This window comes from Penicillium mononematosum (genome assembly GCF_028829835.1).
Source record: "Penicillium mononematosum strain IBT 11891 chromosome Unknown utg000005l:1.0-9366267.0:1.0-9372171.0, whole genome shotgun sequence".
Classification (NCBI taxonomy): domain Eukaryota; kingdom Fungi; phylum Ascomycota; class Eurotiomycetes; order Eurotiales; family Aspergillaceae; genus Penicillium; species Penicillium mononematosum.
The window spans coordinates 8,348,877-8,365,965 of record NW_026643275.1 but is presented as its reverse complement, the minus strand read 5'-3'; the positions used below and the strand labels follow the sequence as shown (position 1 = coordinate 8,365,965).

General features: G+C 47.9%; 5 protein-coding genes across 5 annotated transcripts; 2 read left to right on the top strand and 3 right to left on the bottom strand.

The window, feature by feature from the left end:
- Window positions 1–515: 515 nt before the first annotated feature.
- N7519_011399 (uncharacterized protein) lies at window positions 516–3,342 on the bottom strand (the record flags this gene model as incomplete). Its single annotated transcript, XM_057298172.1, has 5 exons — window positions 516–2,522; window positions 2,574–2,601; window positions 2,720–2,962; window positions 3,079–3,183; window positions 3,284–3,342. The coding sequence occupies 5 exons, from the start codon at window positions 3,340–3,342 to the stop codon at window positions 516–518; spliced, it is 2,442 nt and encodes an 813-aa protein (XP_057146054.1).
- Window positions 3,343–3,948: 606 nt separating this feature from the next.
- sakA (mitogen-activated protein kinase HOG1) lies at window positions 3,949–5,545 on the bottom strand (the record flags this gene model as incomplete). Its single annotated transcript, XM_057298171.1, has 9 exons — window positions 3,949–4,057; window positions 4,117–4,300; window positions 4,359–4,437; window positions 4,493–4,849; window positions 4,904–5,003; window positions 5,060–5,103; window positions 5,156–5,285; window positions 5,356–5,403; window positions 5,490–5,545. 9 exons carry the CDS (start codon window positions 5,543–5,545, stop codon window positions 3,949–3,951), a joined length of 1,107 nt encoding a protein of 368 aa, XP_057146053.1.
- A 2,805-nt stretch (window positions 5,546–8,350) lies between these two features.
- On the top strand, window positions 8,351–9,746 carry gpaB (guanine nucleotide-binding protein subunit alpha gpaB; the record flags this gene model as incomplete). Its single annotated transcript, XM_057298170.1, has 6 exons — window positions 8,351–8,477; window positions 8,542–8,887; window positions 8,946–9,074; window positions 9,131–9,260; window positions 9,315–9,553; window positions 9,627–9,746. The coding sequence occupies 6 exons, from the start codon at window positions 8,351–8,353 to the stop codon at window positions 9,724–9,726; spliced, it is 1,071 nt and encodes a 356-aa protein (XP_057146052.1). The 3' UTR covers window positions 9,727–9,746.
- A 1,227-nt stretch (window positions 9,747–10,973) lies between these two features.
- N7519_011396 (uncharacterized protein) lies at window positions 10,974–12,026 on the bottom strand (the record flags this gene model as incomplete). The annotated part of the gene is given in 4 exon segments (XM_057298169.1): window positions 10,974–11,257; window positions 11,277–11,548; window positions 11,632–11,867; window positions 11,925–12,026. The coding sequence occupies 4 exon segments, from the start codon at window positions 12,024–12,026 to the stop codon at window positions 10,974–10,976; spliced, it is 894 nt and encodes a 297-aa protein (XP_057146051.1).
- Window positions 12,027–13,820: 1,794 nt separating this feature from the next.
- glpV (glycogen phosphorylase) lies at window positions 13,821–16,886 on the top strand (the record flags this gene model as incomplete). The annotated part of the gene is made up of 9 exons (XM_057298168.1): window positions 13,821–14,029; window positions 14,088–14,100; window positions 14,161–14,196; window positions 14,250–14,311; window positions 14,374–14,477; window positions 14,527–14,604; window positions 14,653–16,163; window positions 16,226–16,417; window positions 16,479–16,886. The coding sequence occupies 9 exons, from the start codon at window positions 13,821–13,823 to the stop codon at window positions 16,884–16,886; spliced, it is 2,613 nt and encodes an 870-aa protein (XP_057146050.1).
- Between the last annotated feature and the right edge of the window lie 203 nt (window positions 16,887–17,089).

The following is a 17,089-nucleotide window of genomic DNA, read 5'->3' as shown; positions in this document are numbered from 1 at the left end:
GCGACTTATTTTATGTTTCTTCATAGCGCTGAGACGACAAACAAATGATGACCTGTTTTCTTTGCTCTTTGCTCTCTGGCTCTTTTCTTCTCTGGAAATACTAACATATAATAAATTGATGATTCTGTTCTGCTCCGAATGATAGAGACTGGTCTCGTAGAAAGACATACCAGTATACAAAGGTTTAGTCGAATTGTCGTGCCAACACTAATATTTTAGGGCCTGCAATTAGAAGGTATAATTCTTGTAGCCCTATGTGAATCAGACAACCACGAGACAGATATAAAAATGACGCTGACGAAAATCGAACGATTTCACTCCAACCTTTCATTCAGTGGATCGATGTGCGTAGTCTGCTCAGACCCAGTGTATACTTATGTATAATCAACATGTGAGAACCATGCTAGAATAGATATGCTATGCAAAACTAGAGACAACAAGAAAGACAGAAGAAAGTCCGTGAAGTGCTGAATCACCCTAGATGCGAAAAATGCAAATCAACCGCCACTCCCAAATTAGTTCGTACCAGACGAGTCTTTGCTCTGGGCTGGATGCACCTCCTCTTTGACAGGGGGTGCCGTCACCAAGTCCTCAGGCCGTGTATCTACCTCTGCACTGTTCGAAGGTGTGGCTCCCTTTTGAGTCTGAGAACCACTTTCCTCAGTCTTCAAACTCAACCCCAGGCCTTCACTTGGCGTGAGAGCCACAGAGGAGAATCCATCTGCATCAACGGCATCCCGCTCAGCAGTCTTTCCATCCTGGATAGGATCCTGGGTGTGCTTGTGCTCCGCATCATCCGCATAAGCCGGGAACCCCTGCGACAGAGGAGACTTGGGGAAAGGGGTATCGACAGAATCGGATGTCGAGACATCATCGCGACGCTGAAACTCGCCGCTGTTGCGTTTGAGCAGGATATTACTCCATCTCTTTCTTCGGCTGGCGCTGCGACTAAGACCACCCTCGGGGGTTTCGTTGCCTTCGCTATGATGCTGGATGGAACGGCGGCGGCCGCGGTCCAGCTCAGCTGTTTCGGTAACGACCGACAAGACCGGAGTGGATGGCGAAGTCAATTCGGCGTTGGGAGTGGCACTCGGACTTGGGGAGGTGACGCGCTTCTCCTGCCATTCGCGGCGCTTTTCGCTCGCCCACGTGCTCCACGAGCTGAGGTAGGAGCCGGCTTTTTGGCTGGCTACGCTCACGGAGGCCTGGGCCTGTGTCATGTCGACGGATGGCCTTTGCCGGCCCGCGAACCAGGAGCCATCGGTGGAATCCTGGGACGAGGGGGTTGGTGATGTTGGTGTTTCTTTGTCGATGGAGGTGCGTTGCGACTGGGACGCGGATCTCTCTTCGGCGCGTTTGCGCTGCGCTTCGCGCATTGTCTCCAGATCGGACCAGAAGCTGTTGAATGCTGCGCTCACTTTCTTTTGTCCGGTTGCGAAGTGGCGGTTCAGGGCCTCGCGGCCTTCGCGGACACGCTCATCAAGGTGCAGGTCTGCTACCTGTTGCGAGAGTCGTCTCTGGATATCTTCCATCGTCAGGCCGCCGGCGCTTGGATGTCGTGGCTCAGTGATGGAAAATAGGAGCGCATCCGAGGTGAGACGCGAAAACAGGGCGTAATTAGATGTGTTTTTCCACTGGGCCAGGAAGTCCGTATTGAAGTCGATGGCAGGGTCACCTTCAATGTTGAGGTTTTGCAGCTGGGTTCTGCTGAGATGCCCCGATTCTCCGACATCGCTTGGGTAGAGCTCCTCGTGGTATTTCATGGACGATAATAATGCCAGCAAGTATTCTTCGAACTGTAGTCGAATGAATTCTTCTGAGCCCATAAATCCAAGTGTCTTGGGTTGTGAAGGATGTTCCTCGTCCCAAGTGTCATTGACAATTTGTGTGAGCAGGTCAATCCAGCGCCTATCGGCCGCGGAAAGGACCAGGGCAGTGCGAAGGGAAGGAGAATTTATGACGATACTATCTTCGTCAAGGTTAATTAAGATATCACTGTACCGGTCCTTTTGCTGGAGAAGTAGCGAGTTTGTTGAGCCAACCACATATGATTTTGTGCCATCATCTGCCAGCAGATCCAGCAGCTGGAGAGGTGTATAGGGTCCAAACATGCTTCCCTTTCCGAAGATTTGCAATGGGAGCCCCATGTATGCCAATAAAGAACTTCTGTCACTCGTCTTGAGAGACGTTGGCTTCTCAACAGTTTGAGAATAGGTGTCAAAGGCAGGATCCGCGCAGTCCTGCAAGCTATTGATGAGACCGGGTATTAAAGATATAAGCGAGAACTGAATCATGCACAGGCGTTCACAGCGCGTCCCGAAGAAAAGCATCTTAGGCTGCAACAGTAGTGCCTTGAAAAGAACCAAAGTCTGAAATTTGAATTCGTGAATCATCTCCCGAAGCGAAAGGCCTTCATAAATTAGCAAATTGTCACATATATCGGAACGGATGATGCCCTTACCCAAGTTCTGATCTTTTGGGCCATCATTCAGTAGAGCAATCGCCAGGCCCTCACGAAATTTCTGGATCCATGTCAGTATCCTCTTCTATACATCGCCACAGCTAGTACATACCTTCAAGATATCAACATCCGTGAAGTCACTATTAAGAAGAGCGCTCAATCAGCCACTTGTCCTCGTTCTGAGCCTGACTTATCCAGACCCCATGACAGCGCATCGAGGAAACGAATAGTCTGCCAGAGCAAATATATCCCACATACCGTTGCGCGAACCAAGCCGAAGTCACTACGGAGAGCTTCTCGCGCAATTGGCCTACTCGCTGCGGAGTATCTGTCACAACCACAACGGCCTTTTGTACCGTTGACCGAGTCACATCGGGCGGGCGGTTGATAAGCAGACTCGAATCGATCTGGCGGGAGCAAGCGATACCGAAGAGGGAGGTTGCGGGTGTGGTGGAGGTTTCCTTTCGACAGAGGGTGAAGTATGAGAATTCCTCGGTCGACCTGAAATCCGACGGGTTAGTTGGTCTGGCGCAAGTCGGCCCTCGTCGCGGAATTGCGCCAGAGGGGACCAAGAAGGGGAGGGAAGGAAATGCTTGTTGGGGACAAGGTTTTCGTACAGATGTGCTCCGTCAGATAGGGCCATGAATGGGAGCAGAGACCAGTCATTCTCGGTTGCTGGGTCGGTTCCTTCGTCGGCAATGCAATGTTCAATCTCGGGGCCGCTGCCGGCGTATGTCTCAGTTAGCCAGGTTCCACTACGGGCCCCTCTTTGTCTTCATTTGAAATTACGAGCCCGGGGGTCTTGAGTGTCTTGTGGCTCACCGTGCATGGTGGAAATCTATGACCAAGACGATTGGGTCTTGTTTATGCTGGACAGCCATTGCGCCGAACCTTGCAACAGGAGATCCGGTTCGGCTGTGAGAAATGCAATCAAAATGCTGAGAATGAATAATTTGAATGAATGGCTTGCAATATGTAGAAAAGAGGTGCTTCTCCTCCAAAACCTCGATGTAGGTTTCCCATGAGAGTATGATCGTCGCAAACAGGGGAACATCGCTGATACGGTTATCGCAGCGGGCGGTGAATAGCCCCGCCAATATCGGGGGGCATCAAAACATCAATGTCTCCAGGGCTAACTGGGGAAAAAATAACTAAACGATACACATTGGAAAAGTAGCTTAGATTGCGTAGATATTTCAAAGGATTAAAGGTTATGAGGTGCTCCATCGCTGAACTAAATCAGATGCCCCGTATGGTTTCTCCTAATCACCAACCAATTCTTGACGACGCCGAAAGAGCTATGGACAATGATTTCCAGGAAGACAAAAAAGAACAAAGTAGGAAATGAAAAAAAAAAATAAAATAAAAAGCACGATGAACACGCCAGCTTCGTAGCACCTTGAACAGAAATAGGGCCAGACGTCAAATTCTGAGACTGGAATTCAATGGCAGAAGAGCGTTTCTTGGGGGAATTTCGCGTCAAGCCATCATGCGAATGCCTGTCCAGTAGCGTTGCCCTGCACTGCGCCCTGTACCAAGGCTTCACCAGCCTCATTGCCTTGTTCAATGTTATGGAAGTCGAGAATTTCCGAATACCTGTAGTGGTGAAGGATTAGTTAAAAGAATCGTGGCAGGGTAACAAATCAAGCACGTACATCATGATCTTCCAAGTATCTACGGGCAGATCGGCATCATTGAACGACCAATCGAACTTCTCTTGTGAGACAGGCTCGTCGGTCGGGTCATGGTAGGGCGCCAGGTACTCATGCGCTAATGCTTCGGAAGCTTGAATGCGTTGCTTTGGGTTGAAAACCAGCATCCGCTCGAGCAGGTCAACCGCTAAAAGAGACAGGTTAGCGTGGGTATAACCTTGACAGTCGGCTCAAATATCACGTACCATCGGCGTCGGCGTTCTTGAATTTATTTGCGAGGGGTTGGCGCTCGCGCTTTGGTAGTGACTTGACGAATCGGAGGGTCTGAACCATCGTATATTAGCGTGTTTTCGTCTGTCGCCGAAGAATAATTACTCACGTTCTCGCTACAGATGGTCTGGATCACATCATCTGGGGGAGTCCCAAGTAGCTCCGTAATGATCGAAAACTGGTTGACATGGTCCTTTCCGGGGAACAGCGGCTTTCCTTCCAACATCTCGGCGAAGATACAGCCCGCACTCCAGATGTCTACCTCGACATCATACTTTTGCCAGGTGAGCATGATCTCGGGCGCGCGGTAGTATCGTGTTGAGACATATCCGGTCATTTGGGGGTCCTGGATGCGGGCAAGACCAAAGTCACAGATTTTCAGATCGCAGTTTTCGTTAATCAGAATGTTACTGGGTTTCAGATCCCGGTGGACCACACCGGCGGAGTGAACGTATTTCAAGCCACGCTATCAAAAGGTCAGATTCTGGCGCCTCGGATATTATTCCCGTGGAAATCTTACCAGAATCTGGTATAAGAAGTACTGAATGAATTGCTTTTCAAGAGGTCGCGAAGTAAGAAGTCGGTGGAGGTCAGTTCCCAGAAGTTCGGTGACGAAGTAGCTGTGGTCATTAGTATACGCTATCCAACCCCGCCTTGTAGATAAGGGGGAACATACATATCTTCCAAAGGCGAAATGAAAATGTCACTCAAGCTGATAATCTGCGGAGTATCAGCAAATAAGCCTAGTCCAATTATTTGACGGAGTACGGACGTTCTCGTGACGGAGATGTTTGAGCAGCTTCAGCTCCCGGTAGGTTCGCTTGGACAGAACGGGAGTACTGAAGGGCTTCATGATTTTTTTAACTGCGACTGGCTGTGCGGTCAATTGGTCTTTGGCAGAACTGTTGTATTGGCCTGGTTAGTATGTACTTGGGTTTGGGAATATCTTGTGCGACATAGAATGCAACATACCAGACCAGTCCGAAGGCACCCATTCCCACCGGCTGCAGTTCCGTATACCTGGATATCAAGTTAGCACCAACATTCCCCTGAAGGCGCCTTCTAAAGCGCCCACAGTAAATATATAGGAGCAGGGCATTGCGAACCGGCTGGTGATCTCAAAGGTGGTGCCGAAAATCTGGGCACGTACGAATTCCGCCATGATGGAAGGTGGGGGGGGGTAAATGCAGAATGAACGAGAAAGAGAGAGATTTACAATAAAGATTTTCAAGATCAAATACGAAAGAGAGAGAAGATGAAGTCTTTCAAAAGAAAGAAAGAAAGGGGTCGCGAAGAAAGCAGTGTTGGCAACAGGTGTGGGGAAGGGACTGGGTGAAAAGCGCAGAAAACAAGGCCGATGACGTTGGAGGTTTTATGTGGATGACTCAGCAAGCCCACCTGCGCAGTATATTAAGATGGAGTTTATTAGGTTCTATGTAGATGGGAGCTCTTGTTTTATTTAGAATTTCTAGAATATCCAATGATTCAATTCATTCATTCATTCATTCATTCTCCAACCATCATACAATATTAACATCCTATTCCATGCCCGTTGATTGTGTGAACTTCCAAGGTTGTGGCTCCACAACCCACGCGGCCCAGACCCCGGTCTTATCCCGGAAGAGGTTTCCCTTGAACAGCATTGCTCTTTGATATTGTCGATATGGACTGTAGAACTTGTGTATACAGATGAATCCGATAAGGTTTTATCTACTATACACATTTTTAATTCTTTAAATCTGCGCTTAACTCGCTTGTGAGGCCAGTATAGGAAGAGATCTTGGGCCTCTATTTAGAACCTTGGCAGGTCAGAGTACAGCCCCTCACCTTCAATCTTCTTAAAGCAGACATGATAAACATGGTAAACATGATAAACGTGATAAACATTGAGATTTATCAAGTCTACATTTATACAAGCTCTACCATAGCTTCCTCTCTGATGCTCTTATAGGTCCGGTAGACTTTCCCGATGACATTACTGTACAAGAGGGCCTGCTGCCCTGGAGGTCTAGAACTAGAGCACATCCCTCCAGTATATAAAATGTCCCTCCTCCGAATTAAGCCAGTTCTGATATTTCATGATGTGGTTTTGTTAGCTTAACGCTATCTCCCAAATCCCCACTACATCGTACATACTATATCAATGACCCAAGATCTGCACCCAACCGTAATGACCATGTATAATACAACCCGGGAGGAAATTGGACCAAGACCTTGGCTTGGATATTAGTTTCAACGGGGTTACTTGGATTCTGTCATCGTCTGATGTGTGAATTCGGCGGCTGGGACATGTGAGACAATGCCTCTGCCACGCTACTGCGGAAATGCAACTGCAGATACGCAACAAAGACATGCAACAAAGACCTTTGAATGGTGTGGTTATGGTTGGACAGGAATGCAGCTCATTTTAAACTCTAGAGATACCTTTCACGGTTTTGTATGTATCTAATAGGGGAGTGCACGTTCGTACACACGAAATCCCGAATATATATATATGTAATGACTCTCCGTGGCTTGACGATTACCCCTACTTCATGATACCTATTAATAAAATCAAAATCAATAAGCCCTTTACTCCGTACTGAGCCTTGAGTCTTGCCCCCCTGTACATCTATTCACAAGGCTGAATTGACTTTGCTATAAGGGGAGAGGGTCAGTGCCCTTCACCGCATATCGGAGAGAAGTGGACGATCCCGGAAAGCAGCACCAGTTCATCTATGCTGTAAGCAAATTAATAGCATATTTAAACATAATAATCCATATATTATGGATATATAATGGGGCAGTACCCAGGTGTAGTACGTACAAATGTAGATGTCAGATTCAGATACACACCGAGAGCACAACCCCGCCCTGCCTGAGGCGCCCCAATTTTGCGTCACTCTCCACTTTAAAGCTCCAGAAGTGGGTTGAAAGAGTATGAAACGGAGTACAGAACTCCTGATCAGAGATTTGAATCAAAGATTTGCAGTGAGTCTATATATCTTTAAATATAGAAAAAAAAGATCGAACCTCTAAGCAATTGATATATGATAAAAATGCATGATCGCACAGACGGTCATCTTGTGGCGCCCCGTTAAATTAGAACCCCCGGGGCTGTTTTCTGTCGCTTAACGTTCTCTAACTCCGTATAGGAGTATTAAAATTCGTGGTTATATCGGGCTAAAATTATAGGGAATTTAATACTAGGTCATACCCTATATTGTACAGAAATCTATACCCTACAGAAATCTGACAGAACGTGCCCCAAACTGCCCCGGTTATACCTATACGGTACATAGCTAGCTAGCTACATTATGTACTAAGGTATATAAGGTAAATGCACAAATATAACGACAAATATAATAAGCTCAAAATGCAAAATAGGATATAATGACCTACATATGTACTCCGTATTATTGTATATAACAAAAAGAAGGGGGAAAAGAAAAAAAAATAAAATAACATTAATTACCAAATGTAAGCTCCGTACATGTTTCTTACATTTCTTACCCTTTCTCCCCCAAGTCATCTCCACTCCCCCCAGCATGACGATGGTCGCACTGACTGATTCTTTAACCTCTTGACACTTTGATTATCACTCTACTCTTACACTTTCTCTTTATTCCTCTTTGAAGCTCTATATCTCATCCGAACTCACCCCCTGATACTCCGCGTTTACCCATCTCCCGCCCTCCCCGTCCGAACCGCTATACCCGAACTCAACGCTCTCCTTCCTCGTCGCAACTCCTTCAACCTCAACCTTTCGCCTTGACATCTTCTCCGACCTTGATCCCACTGACATTGGTTCCGATATCGCTCGTCGCAATTTCTACATTTGATCCCTGGTTGCGCTGATCCTTCCCCGTGCGTGGCGCTTGGCAGTCTTCGCAAGCGAAGGCTCCGGCCGTCTTGACCGGCACATTTTGCTCCTGCGCGTGGTTGATGAATCTTATCCCTGCTGGTCTGGGTCACTAAAGATTCCACAATGGGGATGTGTTTCAGCTCTGAGTCCACAGGGGACGCGGAACAGAAGAAGCGAAGCCAACAGATCGATCGCAAGCTAGAAGAGGATTCTAGGCGGCTACGGAGAGAATGCAAGATCCTTCTTTTGGGTATGTATTCTGCTGTTCGCTTGGAGAAGAGAAACGATGGTTGGCTGACTTCAAACTCACGTAGGATCTGGAGAAAGCGGCAAATCAACGATCGTAAAACAGATGAAGATCATCCACCAAAATGGTTACACTATGGAAGAACTTCAACTGTATCGATTGACCGTTTACAAGAATCTTCTGGATTGCGCAAAGGCCCTCATCGGAGCATATCATTACCTCCAACTCGAACCGTCCAGCCAGAAGGTACAGGACTACATCTCATTTCTGGAAGAGTACAACGTGGATCCGGATCCCACCACTCCGCTCGATTCGAAAATCGGGGATGCCATTACATATCTCTGGAATGATCCGTGTACATCAACAGTTTTGGAACATCAGAATGAGTTTTATCTTATGGACTCGGCACCATAGTAAGTTCCATCCTTTCCCCTGACCCAAGGCCAAGGCCAAGTCTTAACCCGCGACCAGTTTCTTCGAGGAAGCGAAACGAATAACGGCCCCCGATTACGTCCCGGATGTTTCAGATGTGCTCCGAGCGAGAACGAAGACCACCGGTATCTATGAGACACGCTTCACAATGGGCCAATTGAGCATACAGTACGTCAAAACAGTCTTCGACACTCACGATTTGGAATATCTCTAACCAGCCACAGCATGTTTGATGTGGGCGGCCAGCGCAGTGAGCGGAAGAAGTGGATCCATTGCTTCGAAAACGTGACGTCCATTATCTTTTGCGTTGCGCTTAGTGAATATGATCAAGTACTCCTGGAAGAAAGCAATCAGGTATGAGCTCTCAAGACACGGGTATCCTAATACCGGAGCTGACAAACCTTGCAGAATCGTATGATGGAAAGTTTGGTTCTCTTCGACTCCGTGGTCAACTCTCGGTGGTTCATGCGGACAAGTATCATCCTTTTCCTGAACAAAGTTGATTTGTTCCGCTTGAAGCTGCCTCGATCACCATTGAGCAACTACTTCCCCGATTACTCTGGCGGCAACGATGTGCACCGTGCTGCCAAGTACCTGCTCTGGCGATTCAACCAGGTGAATCGAGCACACTTGAACCTGTACCCACAGTGAGTTTACATGATCCTAACATTGCCACTTCCCACGCACCGTGATTTTTGACTTTTTCCCCTTCCCTTTTAGTCTCACCCAAGCGACTGATACCTCGAATATCCGGTTGGTCTTCGCAGCAGTCAAAGAGACTATCCTGCAGAACGCCTTGAAAGACTCGGGTATTCTATAGCCGCTGGAATATACCCCGAGGACCCAGACATACCGTGTCCTCAAGTGCGCTTACGCAATTTCCCTCTCAATTTAACCCCACGACCAAACACCGTCTCTTTTCTCAACGTCGCTCTCGGTGTTCCTTGATTCCCCTCTTTAGGAGACTGCCTGAACAGTTCTCCAACGACCACTCGTACCATACCCTTTTCGTCTTTTCTTTTCTCTTTTGCTTTTGACCAGCTGCAGGCGTTGATGGCGCCTTTATGGCTTTCTCGGCTGATTTTTCCAGGCGCTGGCTCTGGTCTGGGTGTATCCCATTTGGTACTTAATGTGGTTTTCCTCTATTAAACATGGGTATATGTTCCATAAAGGTGTCAGTAGCATGTTCGGGCAGTCAACTATGCTACTGTTTCTGTTTCATGTGCCTTGTCTTGATAAAGTCCCGGAATGAGCGTATGACCCGACAATACCACCGGGCAACAACCCCGGTAGTGGGATTGAATACTTTCCGGGACTTCCCAATTTTCATGTCCTCGATAATCCTCATGGGTACGCTCCAGCCCAATGGGCCTTTCCCTTGGTTGCCTTCACTATATGTTATATCTTTTCTTTGCCTTGCCCCGAGGTCTGTTTCCAGTTCCTCATGCATCCCATGGTGGTTTTCCTATTTTCAACATTGCCATGTCCTACTCTGATATCTACATCTACTCCCGCTAATTCCTCTCTGTTTGTCTTGTGTGTCTTCTCTTCTTCTTTTCTCCCATTACAACTCACTGCTAACCCGCGATTCCAAGCGCTTCCACGTCTGATGCTTTTCGATTTCTTTTGCTTTTGTTCTTTGTTACCAGGTTGTGGTTCAGCGTTCTTGTTTCAACCTCCCGAGGACTCTTATCTATCTTTCTGCATAGACCGACACCGGGATTGCTGAGCATGGGCCCTGTGTCAGGTCGCGATTCTCCGGAGCCCTTGTCGGGTTGAACGGAGTTGGGATTGGGACGTGGCCCGGGCTTATTTATGTATAGCTGAGCCTCGATATATCGATTCTTCCATTCGAGACTGCTTTTATTCCTTCTTTTTGCCCAAGTAAATTGCCCAAGGAACATAAACACAGATGCCTGGCAGGTGTGAGCGGTAGGACAAGGAACGTATTATATCAATGTCAACATGTCATAGATTAAGATACTTTGGCCGCACACAACCATATCGATGCAATCTCCCCGCTTGGGAAATTCTCAGCTTGCCAGAATATCCAAAGCAAAACGAGGATCAGGCCTTCCAACCCTCCTCCATAACCTGGCGAAGGGTGCGTGGTTGAATCTCCGGGAACCGGCTATTAAGCGTGTCAATTTCGGGCAGATCGAAATCTCCCGCATCCATCCAGCGGCCAAAAACAGCCAGGATATATTGGAGCTGCTCCTTGGGCAAGAATGGGTACAAAGCAGAATGCGATGGAAGCTCGGTAACTTGGAAAGTGCTCAGTTTTCCCACGTCATCGTACGCGACGTTGAATTTGGTGCCTGAATTCACGGTGAGAACGCCATCAAGCACGCCTGTATTGGAGTGACGAACCTTTGATTTCTTCCGCAATGGCGAGAGCCTCGTTCCATGTCTTTTTGTCTCCAATGATGACGCTCTGCTTAGGCCAATTAGCTTGGCTGGTCAGGGTAGTAACGAACCTCGCCGCATCGAAAGTATGAGTGAACACTACGGGAGTGTTGCCCGAGCCTGGGATAGCAGCCCCGTTCTGTGCCATGTCGAGAGCGAAAACGAAGGGTTGGAGGTAGCTTTTTACACGCGGTAGACCGTAGTAGTCCATGAAGAAGCCGTTAGTCACCTTTGCCCTTCATGATAGGGAACAAGGTTGCATGTCTATATAAAAGGTCAGATATCAGCTTGTTGATGCCAGCCTCGGGACCGTGCTTACTCTTCAGTGTAAGCAATGCCGTACTCGCTGGGAATGAAACGCTTTGTGCTCGAGGATTGATCAGCTGCCGCGATAAGGTTCAGCTGCGAGCTGCTAGCATCATAATCGACGACTATAATGGCAGAAACAATAGTGTCTATCTTGTTGTCTTCTGGGAGCTTGGTGAGGGACTCTATGTTTGAATACTGAGCCGGTATGATGGTGATACCGAGTTCGTCGGAGAGAACCTTGTTTTCCTAGAGAAGTTCAATGACTCAGTGAAATGGCCAAAACCTCCGAATCGAATACCACACCTGTCTAGCCAGAATATAGATGGTGTTGCTGGTGGTTTTCAGAGCCTCCACGATTGCCCGTCCGAGCTTGCCTGTATCACCGGCGACTGCGATGATGGCCATTGTGATTGAGATGCTGAGATAGTCTTGATGAAGCGAAGGACGATTTAATCTACAACTGCGAGCCCATTATTTATATTGCAAGACTATGATATCAGAATTCATAGATATTTAGAAACAAAACGATGCCAAGGATTATTCTGGTTGGACCGGATCTGGCGGAAACCTTCCAAGTTGGGATCTGGCCGCTATTTGGACGCCTTTCATTTTCTGCTTGTTTAATTTGTTTAATCTTGTGAATCAAGACTATTCTATGCTACCTTCTATCCGCTTGCATTACGCTGTTCGGGGCGGTAGTTGAGGATCCAACGGATGCAAAAGCACTTTCTCATGTCTCTCTGAATCTCATCAAACTCTTACATCCAATTGAACATGACAAGTCCCTTGGGGTGCAGTGGGACCTCCGAAATATTGGGCTAAACCTTTGTACCTAGATATACCTGCAAATTCTGCTGGTTCTTCCAGACCAAAACTCCCAAGGGCGTATGCATACCTTGTGGATAGATGGAATAGTATTCAACTTGCGCAGGGCCTGGGCAACATACCTAGCTTACGTTCTACTTCCTTTAAGTTCTTTTCCAGCCTCAACTGTATGAATACCCATTTTCGATCTCAGTGGCACTGTCGTTATTAATGTCTGAAAATTACTCTACGTTTGCATAGCACGGTCTTGTTAACCAGACACGCGCCGCGGACAGAAACTGAGCAGGAATTGCAGTAAGGAGATCTCAGCAAGGTTTATTCTGTAATATTTCGCTTAGCATAGATGGCAGACGTAAGTTCTTATGTTTGGATAGCCAGACTGTAGCTCCTATGGGTCGATATTTAGTTCGGAGAGGTAAAAAGGGTAGAAGAAGCAGCTCTACAGCTCTACAGCTCTACAGCTCTACATATCTACGAGGAATGAGAGAATATACCAATATATCTCCCATAAACCTTACAACACCCCTCTTTGGAACCAAATCCAATCCCCGTGTAGACTAAAACACCCCCGTCTCACCACACAGCCACCCACATCACAGCAACAACCCCCACTACTGATCTTCCTGATAATAGAGTCTCCAAGGTCTGGGCTAGAACCTCCCACAAGCCTATATCGTCGTGTAATGCAGGCAGGCACTGGGGCCTCGGCGCACGGTACGCGTTTCATGCAATGCGTCTGTGCGTTGGCGTTCGCGGGGTATCTAGGTTTGTAGGCATTGAGCTCGCAGGTTGGCTTATAATTATCGAACAGTAATGAGAAATGGCTACAGATGTACATATGGGCTGAATGGTTAGTAGTTGTAGTAGTTGGTACCTAAGTGGATGGTTTCGGGAGAGATAGCTGGCCAATCAACTGAAGCCGGAAGAGCTGGGCTTCGAGTGCCCTGGGATTTATATTGACTTTGGAGGTACTGGGGTCTTTTAATGCAAGAGAAATAGAAATGGCATGATGTGTCTTAAATAGTCACATGTACATACCTACATATGTACATAGCTTGGACCATCCTATGTATCCTATGTATGTTGTTAGTAGAATCAAGGATATAATAGATGACGTATTTCTATATGCAGTAGTACTCCAAAAACAGGCTAAAAAAAGTACTAACTACCTACATATGTAGGTAGCTAGGTAGTATAATAATAATTATAACAATTATAATAAAAAGAAAAACTAAAAAAAGAATGTCCGGTGTCACTTCAAAAGTCATGACTACATGAACTTCCCCTCTTTTCTCTTTTTAAGTATACTTTCAGTCCTTGTTTCCCTTCTGTACTGGACTTTCTCTCCAAATTTCATTTCCTTCTCTTCTCACCATGCCAACAACCAACCCAGATTCGGTTGCACCGACCGAGACCCAACCTCGTCGGGAGCGAAGACCTTCCGTAGGAGCTCCTATCGCCGATCTCCAGGGACCAGTCGGCCCGGGATTTAGTCGTCCCAAGCACAAGCGCACATTCACCGGATTCGGACCTGCCGAGATTAAGAATGTTGAAGCTAGCATTCCTGAGCCACTGCGAGAGGCGTGAGTACCTGCACCTGCCTTAGTACTTTATAGTCTAGACTGACCACAATTCTCGCAGCTGGAGAAAGCACGTATGTTGAAACAAAACCCGGAATTCGAGACTGGAGTACTAATGGTTCGAGCCAATTTAGTCGGCTACTGAATTCACCAGTAAGGAAGATTTCGAGGTGAGTCCGACCTGTATTCGCATTTGATACTTCGGGTTTAACGCCTCTCGCAGAAATATTTCGTGCGCCATGTCGAAACCACTCTCGCTCGCTCGCTTTATAATTGCGATGAGTTGTATGTGCTTCGTGGCCTTGATTCGACCTCAGCGATTCCTGCTGACCGGGGGCTTTCTATAGGGCCGCGTACTCGGGCACCGCGCTTGCTTTTAGAGACCGGTTGATCATCGAGTGGAACAGGACTCAGCAGCGTCAGACATTCACCGATCAGAAGCGAGTCTACTGTATGTGTCCAGCCCCGTGGCAGAAGACAATAGCTAACCGCTGGTGTAGATTTGTCGCTTGAGTTCCTCATGGGACGTACTTTGGACAATGCCATGCTGAATGTTGGCTTGAAGGATGTTGCTCGAGGTAAGCGCCAAGATGATCTGTGATCTGGATTATCGCTGATGATATCAGATGGATTGAGCGATCTTGGGTTCCGCATCGAGGACGTCATCAACCAGGAGCACGATGCAGCGTTGGGCAACGGCGGTCTGGGACGTCTAGCGGCGTGCTTTATGGACAGTATGGCCACGCTGAACTACCCAGCCTGGGGGTACGGCCTGCGATACCGCTATGGTATCTTCAAGCAGGAGATTATCAACGGCTACCAGGTGGAGATTCCAGACTACTGGCTGGATAACAACCCTTGGGAATTCCCGCGACACGAAATCACAGTCGACATCCAGTTCTACGGTAACGTCAAAAAATACCAGGACGAGAATGGCAGGATCTTGAACTCGTGGGAGGATGGTGAGATTGTTCAAGCCATCGCGTACGATGTCCCCATTCCGGGGTACGGCACGAAGACCACCAACAACCTTCGTCTATGGTCTAGCAAGGCCAGTAGCGGGGAGTTCGACTTCCAGAAGTTCAATGCTGGAGACTATGAAAGCGCAGTGGCGGACCAGCAGAGGGCGGAAACAATCTCCGCTGTTCTATATCCCAATGATAACCTCGAGCAAGGTAAAGAACTGCGTCTAAAGCAGCAGTACTTCTGGTGTGCTGCCTCGCTGTTTGACATCGTTCGGCGGTTCAAGAAGACAAAACGGGCCTGGGCCGAGTTCCCTGATCAAATCGCCATCCAGCTTAACGACACCCACCCAACCCTTGCAATCGTTGAGTTGCAGCGCATTTTGATTGATATAGAGGGTTTGGAATGGGATGAGGCGTGGAGTATCGTGACAAAGACATTTGGATATACTAATCACACTGTCCTTCCCGAAGCGCTGGAGAAATGGTCTGTCCCACTAATGCAGAACCTGCTTCCGCGACACTTGCAAATTATCTACGAGGTGAATCTGTTCTTCCTGCAATCTGTTGAAAAGCGATTCCCCAATGATCGGGATATCCTGTCGCGTGTCTCTATCATTGAAGAGTCGCATCCAAAGATGGTGCGCATGGCCTATCTGGCCATCATTGGTTCTCACAAAGTCAACGGTGTGGCCGAGCTGCATTCAGACCTGCTCAAGAGCACTCTCTTCAAAGACTTTGTGAAGATTTACGGACCGGACCGTTTCACCAATGTTACCAATGGTATCACCCCGAGACGCTGGCTCCACCAGGCCAACCCCAGGTTGTCTGCATTGATTGCAGAGAAGCTTGGAGGTTATGACTTCTTGAAGGACCTCACGCTTCTTGACAAGATAGAAGTCTTTGTCGACGACAAAGCCTTCCGCGAGGAGTGGGCGGTCATCAAGCGGGAGAACAAACTCCGCCTAGCCAGACACATCAAGGCCACCACAGGATACGATGTTAATCCCAATGCCCTCTTTGATGTGCAGGTAAAGCGTATCCATGAGTACAAGCGCCAGCAGCTGAACATCTTTGGAGTCATCCACCGCTACTTGAGCATCAAAGCCATGTCAGCCGAAGAGAAGAAAAGGTGGTGCCTCGGGTTTCCATTTTCGGAGGCAAGGCAGCCCCTGGTTACTGGATGGCGAAGACCATCATCCATCTCATCAACAATGTGGCCGATGTAGTGAACAAGGACCCGGAGGTTGGCGACCTTTTGAAGGTTATCTTCATCGCGGATTACAACGTCAGCAAGGCGGAGATTATCTGTCCTGCTTCGGATATCAGCGAGCACATCTCAACTGCCGGCACCGAAGGCAGTGGCACGAGTAACATGAAGTTCGTCCTGAACGGCGGTCTGATCATCGGCACCTGCGATGGAGCCAACGTAAGTCATTTTTCACCTGTATGACCTGCTTCCATCCCAGTAATACTAACACAACTGACAGATCGAAATCACCCGCGAAATCGGCGAGCAGAACATCTTCCTCTTCGGCAATCTCGCCGAAGACGTCGAGGACCTGCGCCACCGACACTTCTACGGGGGCTTCAAGCTGGACCCACAGCTGGAGCGTGTCTTCGACGCAATCAAAGACAACATGTTCGGCGACAAGACCGACTTCTCTGCGCTCACAAGCTCCATCGAAGAGCACGGTGACTACTACCTCGTCTCGGACGATTTCAACTCCTACATCACCACGCACGAGATGGTCGACGAGGCCTTCCAGAATCAGGAGGAGTGGCTGGCCAAGTCGATTACCTCTGTCGCGCGCATGGGATTCTTCTCTATGGATCGTGTTACTAATGAGTACGCTGATAGTATCTGGAATGTCGAGCCTCTGGATGTTACGGACTAAACAGACTGCGGTTTGACATCAGTGCTAAGACACTCTTCATTTGGTTTGGTTATCCACATGCACTTTTCATTGGTTCTGCGAGCTTCCACGCATTGGTTTGTTCAATATCCTTAGCACTAATAGTATATCAATTTCTTTATAAGTTTAATTGAGTAAGTCATCCACATCTGGTATTCAGTCCATTCGATAAGAATTTATATGCA